The following is a 17,877-nucleotide window of genomic DNA, read 5'->3' as shown; positions in this document are numbered from 1 at the left end:
AGCCAGGAGTCTTTCGGGGCCGTTCTGAGTACCTACACCGAAGCAGGGACTTGTTTAGCCCCCGTAAAAGTTCCGGAACTCTGTCCCTCGGGGGTGGTTCCTGCAGTGGAGACACGCACCAACGGCCCCGGCCCCGTAAAATTACCCCGAAGTTCCTGCGGTGGAAACGGGCCTATTAGGGTTCCTCAAGTTGTCATCATGTGAAACACCCCTCATATTAGATAACCCAACCAGGGCCAGACTGGCTGGAAATCTGTCTGAATGGGAGGGAACCAGACATATCATAAAATAAATAAAACATGAGCTCACAGATTCGTCTCATTCTCTTACTAGTGGTTAATAACCCAACAGATGGTTTGGGTTTTATTTGCCAAGGTAACTGTCTTCATTACATCCACCCTAAAACAATGGCGGTGAATGGAATATTATTGGTGCTGCTCACAGCACTGAAAGATTGCATATAAAACAATTAACAGCAAAATCTTTTTCAAGCATTAGTGTTCCTGTTCCTGATAATAATTTACTTTTCTTATACTGAATATATCCAGAAATTAATTCTTATCATTAATTTCTCTCTCTCTCTCTCTCTCTGCAGATGAATGACTACATGGCTGCGTACCATGACTCAGTGCTGCTGATAGGCCAGGTGATGAGGGACCTTATTCAAAACAATCAGTCGGAGATTCAGCAGATGGAGTATGTCAATGTGAATTACTTCAGAGACATCTCCTTTAATGGTAAGGAAGGAGGAAGGAATAGGGGGACTGAACCTCTGATGTGTTTGCCAGCGGTCACTCTGGGTGTAATGCTGAATAAATCATTTTAGATCCATTTCTGGGATGAGACAAAAACATAAAAAATGAGTAACAGAGAGAAGACAGTGCTATGGATATGATTTTAGAATCCTGAGGTCATCATCACAATTTCAGAGTTGTCCAACACTTTGCTTGATGATTGTAAACCTGCAAAACAAATGGCATTCCCATCACTGTCAGCAGTGTCTTGTGTTTAGTGTCAATTAGCAAATATTAGCATGCTAAATTGATCAACATGACAACATACCTGCTAAAAATCAGCATGTCAGCATTCTTATAAGCTGTGTCTCAATTCTGAGGCTGCAGATTTCGAAGGCTGCATTTGAAGACTGTTTGCGTCACAGCTGCGTGACAAAGGCTGTCCCATTTTGAAAGATCCTTCAAATGCGGCCATGAAATGAAGCCTTCTTGGCCCAAATTTAGAGGATACACAAATGAATCCTTCATGGCTCAGTCTGTCCCAAGATTCATTGCATGCTGATGACGATTGGGTTTTTCTATTTAAAGGAGTCAGTGGTGAAGCATCTCCTTGACTATGTTATAAAATAAGAAGTTAGTAATGATAATTTCTGGCTCCATTATTTAACTAACTTGCAGCCTACTAACTTCTCTTGTAAAGTGCAGCTGGTTGCTAGGTAACGGGAGCATCAGGGGGTGGGTGCGGGAACAGCTGGTGACGCAATCAGTAAATCCAGACCATCCCATTTCAGAGACTGCTCAGTTCAGCTGCTGTGGTCTTCAAAGGACGCAGGCAACATAGACCCAAAAGGCTGCGTCCTTCTAAGGCTGCAGCCCCTGAATAGAGACACAGCTGTTGTGTGAATATTAGCTTGCTGATGTTAGCATTTAGCCCAAAGAACTTCTGTGTCTACATACAGCCTCACAGGGCAGCTAGCAGAGCTGTACTGGGGCTGGTTGCACAAAACACCTTAAGTTTGTTCCTTAAGTATGACACAAAAGTAGGCTGACCAAACGTCCTCTTTTGCCCGGACATGTCCACTTTTCACATCCTGTCCGGGGCGTCTGGGGGGTGTTTATAAATTGATGATAATGTCCGGTTTTCCTTGTGTGTGTGTGTGTGTGTGTGTGTGTGTGTGTGTGTTAGAGTGCGGCACGGACCGCATATTTCTGTACGAATCCGACAGTCATTCTGTTTTATGTCCGAAACTGAACCGAGCCCGACATTATTTAATTACTAAAGCAAACTGAGTTTGTGTCACACAGTTGTTATGGTTACAGGCTATACAGGCCGGGCGTGCGCCGTGGGTGTTCAGTGGAGAGGGAGACCTCCGTGTTTGAGACGGGAGCGGGCGGCAGGAGGTCCGAGGCTTCCAGCGAGGGGAGAGGGAGAAATATAACAAAACAAGATAAAATAGGAAAACCTGTCTCCCTCTTTTATTTTATTTTCAGCGTTTAATCAAGGCGGTGGCGGGTGGCGGAAGGTCTGAGGCTTCCAGGGGAGAAGTAGAAACAAACAGTCAATGTGTGTGTGTTATGTTCAGGTGTTGTCACGTAAATAACAGTTCCCAAGCAATAAACGGGACAGACAATAGGATTTTATTTATTTTTACACTACATTTTCACTGAAAGCTGACTGAATCCGACCCGAGCCCGAATACAATTTATACATTTTTGACCAAACCTGGCCCGACCCGTCAGGTAGGCCTACTGTCGGAACCCGTCGGGCTCGGATCGGGTAGCCACACTCTAGTGTGTGTATGTGTCCCCTATCTATAGGGGCCTATCTGAATTTCTGTCTTTGAGAGATATTATTTTGTAATATAACTGAATTTTCTATCCATACATATAAATTTTAAATATATTAAAATGATAAGGCATCTTTGAGTAAACTGCGAGTATCATTTAAGTAGGCTATCTCGTGGCCGGGCCGAGTGTCCTCTTTTTTGGAAATCAAAATATGGTCACCCTACACAAAAGGTTTACATGAAATCCTTCACCATTACCTGACTGGAAAGATCCCGTTGCATAAAACTGCAGAGCAATCATTAAACTGTAAAGATAGTGCGCAGCTTTGAAAAGTTGAGTGCTCCAAAAGCAGATGGTCACAATCATAAACTGACTTCTGGTCAGATTTATAGCTCAAAATCATTTGCTCATCTTTAAGCGTGTCCATCTCATTCTCCTGGTTGCCGAACACTCTTTTCAGGAAGCCTTATTTTTTCTCATTCATTTCCATTAACTCAGCCATGTTGCAGTTAGGGTGGAGACAAAGGTGCTTTGTGTTTTTGTCCTTACTCTGGCTACTAAGGTCCAACGGTTTAACAAACTCGCTTTGTTCCTTAAGTACAAGACCAAGATAATGAGAAAAACTTAAATCCATAAGTAAACATTTTAAGGAAACATTAAGGAGAAGACTTAAGGTTGTTTTGTGCAACCGGTTTTATTGCAAGGAGACCTTAACTGGGACTTCTCGGAAAATCTTAACTTAAGGTGCTTAGTGCAACTGGCCCCTGGACTTCCAGAGAGAATGACTTGACCTTAAAGGCTGTGAAAGCAGCAGTTAGAGTTGATACTGGTCACTGTTGTGTCTGTGAGAGGGCTGAGGCCCAACAGATGGGAGCTGTCAACTGCTGTCACTTATTTGTGATTTTTTTTTTTTACTGACAAGACAAAGCGATGAGGTGTTATAGCCTGCAGGCAGCAGCTGTAAATACCCTGTGTGTAATTGTGAGTGTGATTGAGAGACAGAAGCTGCTCCCTCTGTCACACTCGTTTATTAGTTGTCCACTGTTCCAGACCACCAAACAGCAGAAGCAGGTTTTTTAAGGAGAGGTCAGGACATTTCCAGCTGTGTTTGTGGTGACCAAACTGGGTATTTTAAGCTGAAACATGATCTTTTTCTCACCTGAATCAAGTGGTTTTTGGTGCTTAAACCTAACCTCATATTAACTGCAGCATTGTCACGACATTAGATTGAAAATTGAGACATAAAGAAACGTAAAGTTTCCACATCTCTGCTACATATGAAATGCCCATCAGTGTTTGCAGGAATGCACAACATTTACTATGGTGATTAGGTGGTCTGTCATATGTTGGTCTATAAAGACGCTTCTATGATTCTGCTCAGGAATTGCTGGACACTACAAGTTGGACAAGTATGGAGACAGAGACGTGAATCTCTCAGTCATTTACACTTCTACCGACAACAAGGTACATTACCTCCCCCTGTGAATCAGCTGCTGTCACACAGTATTTTACTCTGAAATGTGCACTTCTCTCCTCTCATGTGATCCTCAGTACCGACTTTTATTCACATTCAACACTGAGAACAACTCCACCAAAGTGAAGGAGACGGATCCTGCCTTCATCTGGGGAAAAAGACTTCCTAATTTCAAACCAGAACAAGGTACAGCTAAAACACACACACACACACTGTCAGTTGTCAGTTGGCCATCACAACCTTCATCATAAACCGTGGTTATACGCACATTCACACCTGTCCACACACATAAACAGACACACAGCACACCTGTTAGATGACAGTGTTGAGTGATCACCGGCTGTTTATTGCTGTCAGTCAGGTAAGCTATCAGTTTTACTGTCTCTAAGGTGAAGTGGGAAATGTCACAGTTAGAGTTGCAAGTTTTGTCTTGGTTGGGCAGTTTGTCTGTGAGCTAAAATCAGGTTGCATCTATTACAAGATTCAAGAAGTTTTTTTGTCATATATACAGTAAAAACTCAATCTGCCAGTCTCCATTCACTCAAAACAATAATAAAATTTGAATTAAAGTTAGCTTTTATGAAAAGAATAAGCAGAGACAAAGTCTGGCCTGTGGGCAGAAGCTGTTCTTCAGTCTTGTTGGCCTTGATTTCACATTCCTGTAGCGTCTGCCTGATGGCAGAAGTGTGAAAACACTGTGGTTGGTTGGGGTGTGTACTGTCCTTTACGTTGTGGGCCCACCTGATGACCCTGCTGTTATATTTTGTACTATAAAATTCTGCTGCCTCTTCGCCAGGTCGCTTTTGAAAAAGAAATTCTATATCTCAATAAGCTTTACTTGGTTAAATAAAGGTTAATAAAAAATAAACGTCCTGAATGGAAGGGAAGCCTGGTCATGAAATGAGTTGTGCTGCTTTTATCACACGCTGGTTGGCCTTCTTGCCCTGAGCAGTACAGTTTCCATACCAGACTAAGCTTGGGCTGGTGAGAACACTCGACTGAACATCTTTAAAAGTTGCTGAGGATATTGGTTGCTGGGATTTTTTAATGATTTATCGTGTGTCAGTCATGTGAAGTTCAAATGTTACGCAGCTTTGAAGCACTTTTACACAGAAACGCTGGTTCAGCTTAGATTAAAATCTCCCTGGCCTGTGGAGTTTTCTTGTAAACAGCCAAAGGTCATTTTTAAATTTAGTGTTCTTGTAGAGACCTATTTTTATATTTATGAGACCCTTGGGTGATGACTGGGGGAACTTGGCTCTTGCAGTTGCATAAATAAAAATAAGTTTCAAAAAGGTTTCCAAAACAACTTAGTTTTATTCCATCCATGAAGTGGTTACATACATTTTCTTTGGGAGCCTTAGTTAAATAAGAACAGGGTTTGTTATAGTAAATGCCTAAACTTTGAATTATAACAGTGTGGGGTTTTTGTGCTCACACCTTCAGGCCTGGCAACTCATGACATCATTGTCATCGTGTTGGCTGTTACAGTGGTTGTGGTGGCCACCATCGCCTTCATTTTCTACAGGTGAGTGATGAACCAACTCTAATGCATTAAATCTCTTATCAAGGACATCATGCTGGTTAAAGTGAGCTGACAGCACAACATGTGGAAAACCCCAGAGGTCACTCTGACCACAGTTTCCATGGCAGATCACAGTCAATATTTAAAGTATGCTCAAGATAAGTGAAGAAAGTGATCCCTGAAACAAACACTGACTTATGATGTGCGCACATTTTGTCAGTTTTTACTATTATTGAACCACAAATCAAGTCATAGGTTAAAGGTTTAGTATTTTAGATATGTATGGGTGTTTTTTTTAATCTCATAATGGATAATATGAAACATTTTTAGACAATGGTTTTTGATTTTTTTTTTTTTATATATATGTACAAATGTTTCTATCTATTTTTAATTTCTTTCGATAGATGTACATTAAATGCAGGTTTTTCATTTCATTTCATTTATTTCCTTTTGACCCCTCCCTGGGGTATAAGGGACAAACAAAAATAGCAATAACAAATCAGAGCAGGCGGCAACCAATGTACAACAAAATAACTAAAACAGAATTAGTGTACATACGTACAAGTCAAAGCAAATCAAGAGAAACTATTCAGGATTTTCTTTAAAAGTTTCAAAAAATTTGACAAAACCTTTACTTTTCGAGATGACATTAACTTTCGAAACTTGTAAATATTTGGATTTACTCTATAGAAGTGTCCGACCAACTCTCTTCTCTCTTTGTTAAAAAAGGAACACACAAGTACATAATGATATTTGTCTCCTCGATTGCCAGTCAAACAAAGAGTACATTTCTGGGGGACATTTTCACGATCATACCTGCGCTCAGAGATAGGTAACTTATGATTTCCACACTGAAACTTAGACAAACAAACTCTTTCGGCAGGTCTTAACATAATCAGATAAGGTTCAAAAGTGAAATCAGTTTTAAACAATTTATAACTATCACATAAAGGGTTACTTTGTAATTTCTCATGCCATCTCTGTAGTTCCATATCAGATAATCTACGTTCAATCATTAATTTTAAATATTTAGGGTTCATCCGTCCAGCGTCATGCCATAAGTACGATAAACCACAATCATCAAGAATATTTTTAACTTTGGAAATCCATTTACACTGAAAAATATTGTCATCATACAAAGTCTTGAAAACAATAAACACAGTCAAAGAGATTTTTGCTGTATTATGACTAATTAAATGTACCCAAAAGTTAATCATTCTCATGTTTACCTTTAAATCTAAACTATTTCGACCAAACTCTCCATAAATAATACAATTTGCTGTGCGTTTATTAACATTAAGTAAACGTTTCAAGAAAGATCTGTGAAGCATTTCAATTTGGTCAAGTTTATGAAATCCCCAGACTTCACTTCCATATAAAAGAATAGGCACTATAAGCTGGTCAAATAACTCACATTGTATATCAACAGGTAACTGTAATCTAGTAACTCTGTTTTCCAAGGAGAATAAAGCTCTTTTAGCTAGTTTAACTTGCTTAGCTATTGCTTTATCAAATCGTCCATTAAAATTAAATAACGTTCCAAGATAGTCATACTCAAAAGTAACTTCTAATTTATCTGAACCAAACTTAAATTCTGGGAGTATCCGTAATTTCCCCCTAGAGAAAATAACAACCTTTGTTTTGTCTGTGTTAACAGTTAAATACCAGTTTTTACAATAAGAAGCAACTGCATTTAATGTGGTCTGTATTTCTGAAGGAGTCTCTGCCAGTACAACTGCATCATCCGCGTAAAGCAGGGCATATAATTTGTGTGATGCATGAATATTAGGGTAAATTTAAAATGATAACAGCACTTTAAATGGCTGGTTTCTGGATCTCCTGAAAGATATTTTCTCACCAACCTGCAGAATTTTGAGGCCAAATATTCCTTTGTCCTGATTTTAGAGCAAAGTGAAGAGTTAGAGTAGGAGTTAAAGAGTAAGAGCTAGAGTAAGGGTAACCCTTACCCCATGTACAAAACTGGAGGCTCAATAAGGCTGTACAGATATTACAGGGGACCTATTATGCTTTTCCATGTTTTGTCTCTTATGTATAGAGTTAAAATGAAAGATGTTCATATTAAATGTGGCCAAAGTTTTAAATGATAAGGTCAACATATGTAAAAGTAATCCCTGTAAATAAAACCCCCAGATTTCAGACTGTTCTGAATATTCTGTTTTCAATGTTTTTTCTGCTTTTGAGACAAGATGACGTCAAATAGTGACAGATTTCTTTATATGGACATCTGCTCCAGTGTTTACATTACATACCCTACACTGTTACATGAAGCACCATGCTAACAATACAGAAACATGTTAATTTGGTCGTCAATGTTGTTAATTTCTCTCTGATTTCGGATCATATTCCTGCTGGAACAGGTCCAGTTGTAAAGATTTTGGTTTAGAAGCTTCAGTTTGTGATTTTTAACAGGAGAATGTGGCTATAGACCTTTTTCCATGGCAGACATTTTGACATGTCTTAGTAGGAAAAGCACAAGTAAATTTAATAACATGAATGATAGCTGCATTTCATGTAGGGGAGGCCCTGTGTGTCCTGGCTCACTAGAATAGCTCACTGGGACATTAACATTGTCAGTGTTATCAGTTTCATCAGTGCTTCTCCTGCTATGACAAGTCAAAATGTCTGCCTTGAAATAGGCCTGTTCACTGTTACAATCATTCCCAGCTGCAAGTACACTGCTAACGCATATGTACCTACATGCTAACGTCAGGGAAACTTGTAATCTTAGTTGCTGATGTTGTTTTCTTTGGATCATGTTGCTGCTGCGATGATGGTGCAGACGGAATACGGACAATCTGGAGACGCTGGCCAATCAGAGCAGACTGGACCTTTTTTTGGGAGGGGAGCTTAAAAAAACACAGACACTAAAATGGAGTATCTCTGACAGAGGGTGAATACAGCATGTATGCATGTAAACATGTTCAAGTAAGAATCCAATATACAAGTATGCACCAGAAAATGAACACGATAGGTCCTCTTTAAAGTGCATGTCTTGGGTGCTCATGGATGTGGATCCCTGCCGTACTTTGCACTTTGTATTTCATTATGGTATTTTTTTTCTTATGTAGACAGAACAGGAGAGAACGTCTGAACAGGAAGCGCTGGTCCCACATCGCCTCTCACCTCATCACACCGCTGGAAAACAATGAACTCAATGTTGTCTCTCTGAAGGTAAATGAGGTGTAAGTCTATCAGTCAATGTGGGGGCTCTTTTGCCAACACTCTGTCACTTATTGACAGGACAAACAGGACAAAAACAAACAGTTTGAACATGTTTGCTCTGTTAAAATGTCCTCCATCTGCCCCATCAGATTGAAGAGGTGAGGAAAAACAAAAAATTCCAGATCCGCCGTGCGCACTACGATAAGAAGGTAGCTGGACACAACAGTAGTTTTTAAATTATTCGACATGCTTTTGCACAGCACTGAACATCTGTGACTGATGGTGCTGCGATGTTTTCAGATTGTTATCCTGAAGGAGCTGGAGCACTCAGATGGGAACTTTAAGGAGGACCAGATGATAGAACTTAATGCGGTACGGTGGTTTGTGTGATGTCAGGGTTTTACTGATCTGATGACCCATGTGTGCCTGTCCTTTGTGTTAAATTTTTTCAAAGCTAGCCATTGTGCAAGTCAAAGAGCTACTGTTTCTTCTTTTCTCTGCAGCTCTTGCAAATCGACTATTACAACCTCACCAAGTTTTATGGCACCGTGAAGTTCGATGAGGGTGTGTTCGGAGTGTTTGAGTACGGCGAGAGGGGGTCACTCAGGGTAAGTATGGCATGCTCGTGTCACTCATGTGCAGGTCAAGTCCATCCAAAAGTTCAGTTTGCACATGTCACATTATCACTTTGATTGACAAATCAGTAATATCAGTAACTTAGTACAGAACAAGCAAGAAAATATTCACCAGATTTTATGTCCCTTTCTTCCAGTATGTGCTGAACGACAAGGTTTCGTACCCAGAGGAGACCTTCATGGACTGGGAGTTCAAGATTTCTGTCATGTACGACATTGCCAAGGTGAGGCAGAGACTCTGGGCCAGACGTACTCAATGATAGTATCAAGGATCATATGTTCTTTTGTAATAAATTACAAAACAACAAATAAAAGTCAAATTACTTTTGATTTTTAGTATTAAACACCTGACTAATAACATTTTTTAAATTGTAATGTGAGGAGTTATTACTTGTTTTTACTTCCTATACTTGAATTTGCTCACTTTTGTGTTTCCACTATGTGTATTTTGGCATTAAAGCGGGCCTAAACTTGAATGCTGCACACATAGGAGGAATTGCGGCTGCAGTTTCCTCTGGCAGCCAGTAGATGTCAGTAAAAATCTCAGATGATTTACTGCCTCTTTAATCTAAAACGTCTGGTGTTTAAATCCTCTGTGCAGGGCATGTCCTATCTCCACTCCAGCCAAATCCAGGTGCATGGTCGCCTCAAGTCTACCAATTGTGTGATGGACAATCGCATGGTGGTGAAGATCACAGACTTTGGCTGCAACAGTTTTCTTAGCCCCGGCAGAGGTGAAGCAACAGTCGCAGTGTTCCTAATCCCTCACTGAGTTTATGCTCATTCCTTCACTTTCATCACTTTCTTACACCTCTTTCTCCTTGTCCTCCTGACAGACTTGTGGACAGCTCCGGAGCATCTGAGGAAACAGGGCACCTCTCAGAAAGGAGACGTTTACAGCTTTGCCATCATCGCTCACGAGATTGTTCTCAGAAAGAACACCTTCTATACTGAGACCTACCACAACCGAGCAGGTGGGACTCACTTACACATCCACTGTCCAAAATGAAGCCCCTACAGTCACCCTCCCACCCACTCAACACTATTGTAAGCAACTTTGTGGAGACTGAATGTCTGTGTTTCCTAACAGAAAAGCTTGCCAAGGTCATCATGTCCTACTTCAGACCTGATCTTAACTTTGAGACGGCTTCAGAAAAAGAATTAGAGGTGAGTCAATCCCAGCTGTGCCCCATATTTATCTGCAGTTGGGCTTTGTGTGTTTGAAGTGTCTTTAAAGCTTTGTGTCCTCCGTCTCGTAGGTGTACACGTTGATAAAACACTGTTGGGATGAGGATCCAGAAAAAAGACCTGACTTCAAGAAGATAGAAAACTGTCTGGGGAAAATCATCAGGTAGTCACTGTGTTTTCTTTCAGAGGTTCCTCTTCGTGCTCTGGGAAACTGATGACATATATTGTAGTTGGTTTTAGTTAAGGTTTGTGTTTTCTTGCTTCCTTTTCTTCCTTTCCCTTGTCCTTCAGTAAAATTCATAACCAGGACAATGAGAGCTACATGGACAACATGATCAGACGGCTACAGATGTATTCTAGAAACCTGGAGCACCTGGTGGAGGAGAGAACGGTCCTCTACAAAGCTGAGAGGGACAGAGCAGACTGCCTCAACTTCATGCTGCTTCCCCGGTCTGCTGGGGATACATTTTAAAAAGCAACTGGTTTGGCTAATTTAATTGGAGGGACATTTTGTTTCATTTGTCTTTGTTTCTCTCTGTGTAGCCCAGTTGTGAAAAGCCTGAAGGAGACTGGTGTGGTGGAGCCAGAGCTGTACGAGGAAGTGACAATATACTTCAGTGACATCGTTGGTTTCACCACTCTGTGCCAGTACAGCACACCGATGGAAGTTGTGGACATGCTCAACGACATCTACAAAGGCTTCGATGGCATTGTTGACCACCACGATGTATACAAGGTATAAAGGGTAACTCTGCACATTTTTAACCTGGACCATATTTTCCAGTGTTTTTGTCTAAGGGTGCATTCACACCAGGATAGTCCGGGGCACTTGGTTTGATTGGGCGGGGAATGCCGAAAAATTTTAAAAAACAGCTGCTCATTTGGGGGCGGTATTGCCCGAAACGACCACTCACCAGGAAAAAAGAAAGCATGAGGAAGATGAAAACCTGGCTCATCGATTGGCCAGGACCGAAAACGGAAATCCATCCCCCTCAACCGGCTTGGTCACCACAAAAACACCAAACACCAAAATGCGTTGCGCTCTACGTCTCTTCCTCTCTTTGGTTCACTTCCTCTCTTTGGTTTACTGGATAGTCCGTTTGCATTTCCCACTTTAAGCGAACCGCACCAGGGTTCACTTGCAAGTGAACCGAGACCCCCAGTTTTCAAGTGGACCAGGGTTCGCTCGTTTGGTCGCACCAGTGTCCGAATGTCCGTTCACACCACTCCAAACGAACTCAACTATCCGTGTAGAAGTGGACCAGGGTTCGTTTAAAGTGGACCAAATAGGGCAAGTGTGAATGCATTCTAACAGGAACATAAATTTTTAAAATTGGTCCGGTATTGAATCGTGAGTGCAGCTGACAGTGGCGAACACAGTCTGCAGTGTAACCACTTAGGGCAGTTGTACGTCATTGATTTACCACTAAAAGTGCTTGTTTTTGCCACTGACAGGCTCAGATTGTTATTCTAAATGTCTGACAGCATTATGGAAAGGATTCTTACAGCGATAAGACTTTTTGTTAAAGAGTAAGATCCTTTTTGCCCCAAAATCTCTATTGTCAAACTCACAACACAACATTTGAATAAATAGTAATTTTATCGTTGTAAAACACGCTTCATTCAAAGTCCACATAAACAAAGTAAAACTCAAGATAACAGCCTTGGGTTTTTTTTTCAATTGTTCCAACAATTACCAGCTCTGGTTTGGTTGAAATAAACCCTTAATTCACCCAGTTAGATGTGATAATATGCTGGCTCTACACGCGGTAACAAGACTGTTTATTTAAATGGAATCTGATAGGTTTGGAGATGCAGATTTTGGGTCTGTTTTTGGTTACCCATGACCAAAAAGGTCTTATCTCTGCAGGAGCCCTTCTGTGATGGTGTCAGACACTTATGATAACAATCTGAGCCATTCAGTGGCAAAAACAAGCACCTTTAGTGGACGTACATTGAAGGTGCACAAATGCCCCAAGTGCTTACATTGCAGCCTGATTCTCAGCTGCTGGCTGCAGTGTTCTTGCTCATTTCTGAACTACTTTTGAAAACTGTTCTTCCCATTACTCATTTAGTTACTCACAAGAACATAATAAAATAGGTCCAGGTTGAAAAAAATGAAGTTACCCTTTAACAAGGGTGAAATTCACTAATGATGGACAGACATCCCCATTTCCTCCATCAGGTGGAGACGATTGGTGACGCCTACATGGTGGCCTCTGGGCTTCCGAACAGAAATGGGAACAGGCACGCAGTGGACATCTGCCGCATGGCGCTGGACATCTTGGCATTCATGGGTACCTTCCAGCTCAGACACCTGCCTGGTATCCCTGTGTGGATACGCATCGGTGTTCACTCAGGTAGACAGCACCAAACTCTGGGCTGTGCTTAATATTTCTCAATCTCCCAGTCAAAACATATACATTATTTATAAATTAAACTTGAGCTAAGACGACTTGATCTTTAAATGCAGTGTGAGGCCACGGCTGTAATGATGGAAGACTGAATATGTGTGTGTGCAGGTCTGTGTGCAGCAGGTGTCGTGGGGATAAAGATGCCCAGATATTGTTTATTTGGAGACACAGTCAACACTGCGTCTCGTATGGAGTCTACAGGACACCGTGAGTAGAGAAATAAAAACATCCATACCATTTAATGAGCACATGAGTTACACTGATGTTCCTGCTGCCAACCAAGACTGTCCACCTATGTTATAATAGCAATGTACAGCTCATTACTCCTGTGCATTTACAAAAGCTACCAATCAATCTGATGAGAGAAATAAACCACAGCCAGGGTTTGGTAAAAAACAGATGCCTGTTGTTTTATCTGTTAATATCCTTTAGCCCTGCGGATCCACGTCAGTCAGCCTACTATAAATATCCTGCAGAGGACAGACTGCAAGTTTGAGTATGAGCTCAGAGGAGAAACATATCTGAAGGTAAAGATGGGCCTCTTCATTAAATTTACTAACAATGTCAGACAAATGATCAATTTTTTAAATGAATCCAGAAACATTTAATTGTGCAAAAAGCCCTGACTGAAGCTTGGATGTCTGCAGACTTCACCGCCTCACACTGAAGCACAATGTTGTAAATGTGTGTGTTTTCTAAGGGTAAAGGCACAGAGACAACCTACTGGTTAACGGGTGAGAAGGGCGAAGACTATGACCTCCCAACTCCACCCACAACGTAAGCAAACCCTCCACCTGCTCTCAAATACATCTCTTTAATACTTTTACTTCTAAACTTATGTAGCTTTCTGAGCTGCTTTTGTGAGTCTAATTATGAGGTGAGCAGTTTGCAATTGCTTTTTGTTTTTCTCTTTTTTGGAATATATAGATGTACACACCCTCTCAGTATTTGGGTTTCTTAAAATAGGCATCAGGCATGACCATTTTGCAAATCCGCAGTCAGTAAAATATGGGAAATATAGTTATTTGATTTCTTGCCAAGACTTAGATGAGAAGATTGAGACCACTCTCATGTCTGTACAATAAATATGAAGCTACAGCTAGCGGCTAGTTAGCCTAGCTTAGCATAAAGACTGGAAGCAGGGGGAAACAGCTAGCCAGGCTCTGTCCAAAGGTTACAAAATTCATGCTCCAGCACCCCTTAAGTTCACTGATTTACATGTTATATTTTATCTGTTATAGTATGGATTTATCCCATTAAAAGTCTTCCATACAATCTTCCATACTGTAGATACTTAACAGATGTTTGTGTCTTGTTTGTTCTGACTTCACCTGAATTTGTACAGTTAGATTTAAAATTTGACACAAAGACATGACACGATATTCTACTGCAGACTGGACTGTAACCTTTGTTCTCTTCATGTACTGGTTCCTGCTTTTCCAGGGAGAACTTCCAGCGGCTCCAACAGGACCTCGCCCACATGATCGTGGAGTGTCTGGAGCGGCGCTCTCGAGGCTCTGTGCGGAGGAAGAAGCCGCTCTTGAGTCAGAGCAGGGAGGATGACAAGGAGCAGGAATCAGGGGTGGAGTCTGAGAGTGACCAGCTTGAGTACCTGCATCTGGCCACTGTGGATAACACCCTCAGTACATTCCTCTAGTACACGCCTACTGTTGAATACATCGCTGACACAATCTGTATGTATGTGATTACACTATGCAGTAAGAGAGGGAGGATAACCAGAAGACAAGAAGGGAAGTATATGCATTACAACAGTATAACAGTATAACAACAAGCAGAGATGTAAAGACTAGTTGGTCAGTTCCATTTTGTTAAGGCTAAACTGAAGCTATGATCAGCATCAATGTCTAGACTACAACTTAATAATGTTCTTGTATATATCAACGTGTCTCCTGCATTTTCTTGTGAGGTTCATTAATTCATTTAAATATGTAATTCATTTGCTGTTTAGTGTAAACATGGGTCATATGCAGCTAAAAGATATTGCAGTTATTAATTCCCAGTGCTTAATATGTATGTCATTGTGGAGGAAACTGGTTTGTGCATCACTGCTGTTAAGCAGGGTGATATGAAGGAATTAACAGGAGCATAAAAACTAAAAAAAAAAGCAAAGCTATGGATGTAGCTTTATTGTGTCAGGTGTGAAGCAACTCAACATAATTGCAATGAAAGTGTGAATTTGTGACCTAGTAACCTATTAGATCTGGTATAAATCTATAGACTGAATCACATTTGTTTACAGTAACTTCCTTGTTTCACATACATTAAAATATGGTGCTGAGCAGACGCTGCCTCAATTGGATAGTCTTAGGCCACCTAAAAAAAGCCTAACCCTAAAAACAATCAGTATGAGTTAAAGTGTTCGCTGTGTTTAAATGTTTTTACGGCTTTACTTCCCCACCAGACAACCCTTTCCAATGGGAGACTGAAGTGGTTATATCAGAGCCACCAAACTCCACTGACACACAACAGTCATTTTACTTCACAGAACACGGGAGTTGCCAGTCTACCGCTGTCTGGATTTGTAGTGTGTAAGGTAAAGCTGTGAAAAATATTCCAAATATAATGTTCACCTTAACTGATAATGATTTTTTTAGGTTGCTACATTGTTTCGCTTCTGTGCTGGTAAATTTGATTTGTCAAAGATGATAGCAATTTACTTAGTTCATAAAATAGGCACAGCAGAAGTGTCAGATAGGTCTGATCACAGTGTTTAACTATATATATCTTTAAACGTTAGTTACAGCTGAAAATCACAACAGAAATAATCATATGTATGCTTTAAGCAGGATCAGCCAATGAGACAAAAGGATTTAACTTTTATCTGCCATATTGTTCATTCTTAAAAATGTCCTGACATTTTACTGAGTGATGTTATTTTGATTGAAAGTGTTTTTAAATTCATTTTGTTTGTGTAAAATTTCTAATATGTTGAAATGGAGCAATGCCATTATTCTTGTACTGGTTATTTTCTATTCATATATTTTTTTACCCAAATGACAACTGCTTTGACCGCAGCTGCATCGAGTGCTGGCAACCACAGATTGATGTGAGGTGGTTAAGGACAGTGGTTCCCAACTGTTGGGTCACGGTCCAAAAGTGGGTCGTAGGTCCATTCTGAATGGACCTCAAGTGACAAGATTGTAAAAAACACACTTGATTTTGAAGTACTGTGAATTTTTTAGCACAGAGCTTTTATTTTGGAAGTGCTGTTTCATGTAGGGAGTAACTAACAGACAGCTACGTCACAGAGACAGCAAACTAGCTTGATGACATGTCCAAACGCAACTATGACGCTGAATGTTGGGAAGCACTGGTTTAGGAGATAATTGCTGTCATGGCTGTACTTTATAACCAGCTTTGTTATTTCGTCATTTTCAAACTAAATACCAGGGTATACTGACATGTGGACTCATAATGAGCATGTCACGGTTGTAACATCTGCCTTGGCGGAAAAAAAAATAAATTCAAATCTGTATTTTAAACCAAAGGACAAAGATTTTATTTTGTTGAGAATGGTGACATTCATTTACATTAAATAAAAAAATCACTTTCTGTCACATCTGTTGAAAATGCTGTATATTGTTCAGGTGAAATACAGAAATGAAAACAGCGTTTCTCGAAGCCTGTACAGGTTCATCTGAGGCGTTACAATGCATGTGTCACATTGTTTGACATATACAGACACTGAGTATGGACAGCAGAAGGAAAAAAACTCCAGCATCAGATTAAAATGTTTTTCTATCCACAGCTGCCTGACAGATGTTTGTTTTTTGCACGGAATAATGAAAAGTACTGCCAAGTAGACTTTTACACATCTAACACTATGTGAAAACACACTCTACTGTACAGCAGAAACAATTCAACACGTAGTGTACAAATAAGAAAATGAAGTGTGGATCCAGCAAACCAAACAAGGTGACTGGAAATGCAAGTGGAGGCTTATAAAACGGACCGACTGGTAACTCCTTTTCATTGGAGGAAAAAAAGACTATCATCTGGGAAATGTCTTTTGAACAGCATTTATGTGAACTTAACTAACATATTCAGTAAACCTGATGAATATATTTCTATATACTGTTGAAGATCATCAGGTTAGTCAAAAATAAAAGCAGGTCGTCAAGTAGAAAAAAGCAAGTCACCCTAAGATGACGTTAACACCCCCTACCCACCTAAAAATATCAAAACCCAGATTCTTTTTACTATGTAACATTCAAAAAGAAATGTTGAGAATAAATTAGACAACTGAACATACAAAAAAAAATTAAAAAGGCATGATATTTTATACAAAACAGCCTTCTACAGGAGCTGCGTGAAACCAGCTTCAGCTCACACACACAGCTGCGTGTACTCTCAATCTCTACTTTATGAAACATAAAAATTCTCAGATCAAACATGCACTGGAAGAAATGTACACAAATACCAAACCTAGACTCTCAGTGAGACTGTAAACTACCCATTTGTCGACTAAAATATTAAAACAGCCATTTTAAAAAAATGCATGTAATGTAAAACACCTATGATCATTTGGACACGTCTGGTCTTTTGACGTGTCAGTTTTGCTGCTTGAACTCAAGGCACCGAATGATTCGAGTGAAAAGAGCTGCAAGAAAAAGCTGAAGTGACAAAACATTAAACAGTCTTCTCCCTCCTGCTAATATCACTGTTATGATTATCAAAAGCATGATGTAACATCACTATCCTAACATTTACTGTACTCTGCTAATCAGCCGTTAAGGTATTGCGAGGAACCTTAAAGGTCCAGGGTATCTGTTTACACTTTGGATGGACGAGACATTTAATTTCATGTACGCACACACAAAACAGTCAGTATTGTATTTGCAGCCTTTTTTTTCAGATTTAATTATCAAAATGTTATTAAAAAAGTAGCCAACCATGATCTTAATTCTCGATTGTC

General features: G+C 40.2%; 1 protein-coding gene across 2 annotated transcripts in view; it reads left to right on the top strand.

The window, feature by feature from the left end:
• The window catches only part of gucy2cb (guanylate cyclase 2Cb), a 25,835-nt gene extending 8,996 nt beyond the window's left edge, over positions 1-16,839 (top strand). The window contains exons 8-28 of one of the 2 annotated variants that reach the window (XM_050059239.1): positions 596-737; positions 3,904-3,986; positions 4,074-4,182; positions 5,443-5,524; positions 8,322-8,432; positions 8,611-8,713; positions 8,854-8,913; positions 9,005-9,076; positions 9,208-9,312; positions 9,477-9,563; positions 9,941-10,073; positions 10,176-10,313; positions 10,430-10,506; positions 10,599-10,690; positions 10,819-10,977; positions 11,071-11,263; positions 12,713-12,887; positions 13,050-13,148; positions 13,374-13,468; positions 13,642-13,718; positions 14,385-16,839. In XM_050059239.1, the coding sequence (XP_049915196.1) occupies positions 596-737; positions 3,904-3,986; positions 4,074-4,182; positions 5,443-5,524; positions 8,322-8,432; positions 8,611-8,713; positions 8,854-8,913; positions 9,005-9,076; positions 9,208-9,312; positions 9,477-9,563; positions 9,941-10,073; positions 10,176-10,313; positions 10,430-10,506; positions 10,599-10,690; positions 10,819-10,977; positions 11,071-11,263; positions 12,713-12,887; positions 13,050-13,148; positions 13,374-13,468; positions 13,642-13,718; positions 14,385-14,598 (2,406 nt within the window). In that variant the 3' untranslated portion in view covers positions 14,599-16,839. The remainder of the gene's footprint in view (positions 1-595; positions 738-3,903; positions 3,987-4,073; positions 4,183-5,442; positions 5,525-8,321; positions 8,433-8,610; positions 8,714-8,853; positions 8,914-9,004; positions 9,077-9,207; positions 9,313-9,476; positions 9,564-9,940; positions 10,074-10,175; positions 10,314-10,429; positions 10,507-10,598; positions 10,691-10,818; positions 10,978-11,070; positions 11,264-12,712; positions 12,888-13,049; positions 13,149-13,373; positions 13,469-13,641; positions 13,719-14,384) is intronic. The other variant, XM_050059240.1, reaches the window with a different exon arrangement.
• Positions 16,840-17,877: the final 1,038 nt, after the last annotated feature.

Source organism: Epinephelus moara, chromosome 13, assembly GCF_006386435.1.
Source record: "Epinephelus moara isolate mb chromosome 13, YSFRI_EMoa_1.0, whole genome shotgun sequence".
Lineage (NCBI taxonomy): Eukaryota > Metazoa > Chordata > Actinopteri > Perciformes > Serranidae > Epinephelus > Epinephelus moara.
The sequence above is the reverse complement of the archived record's forward strand: the minus strand, read 5'-3'. Positions and strand labels throughout refer to the sequence as shown.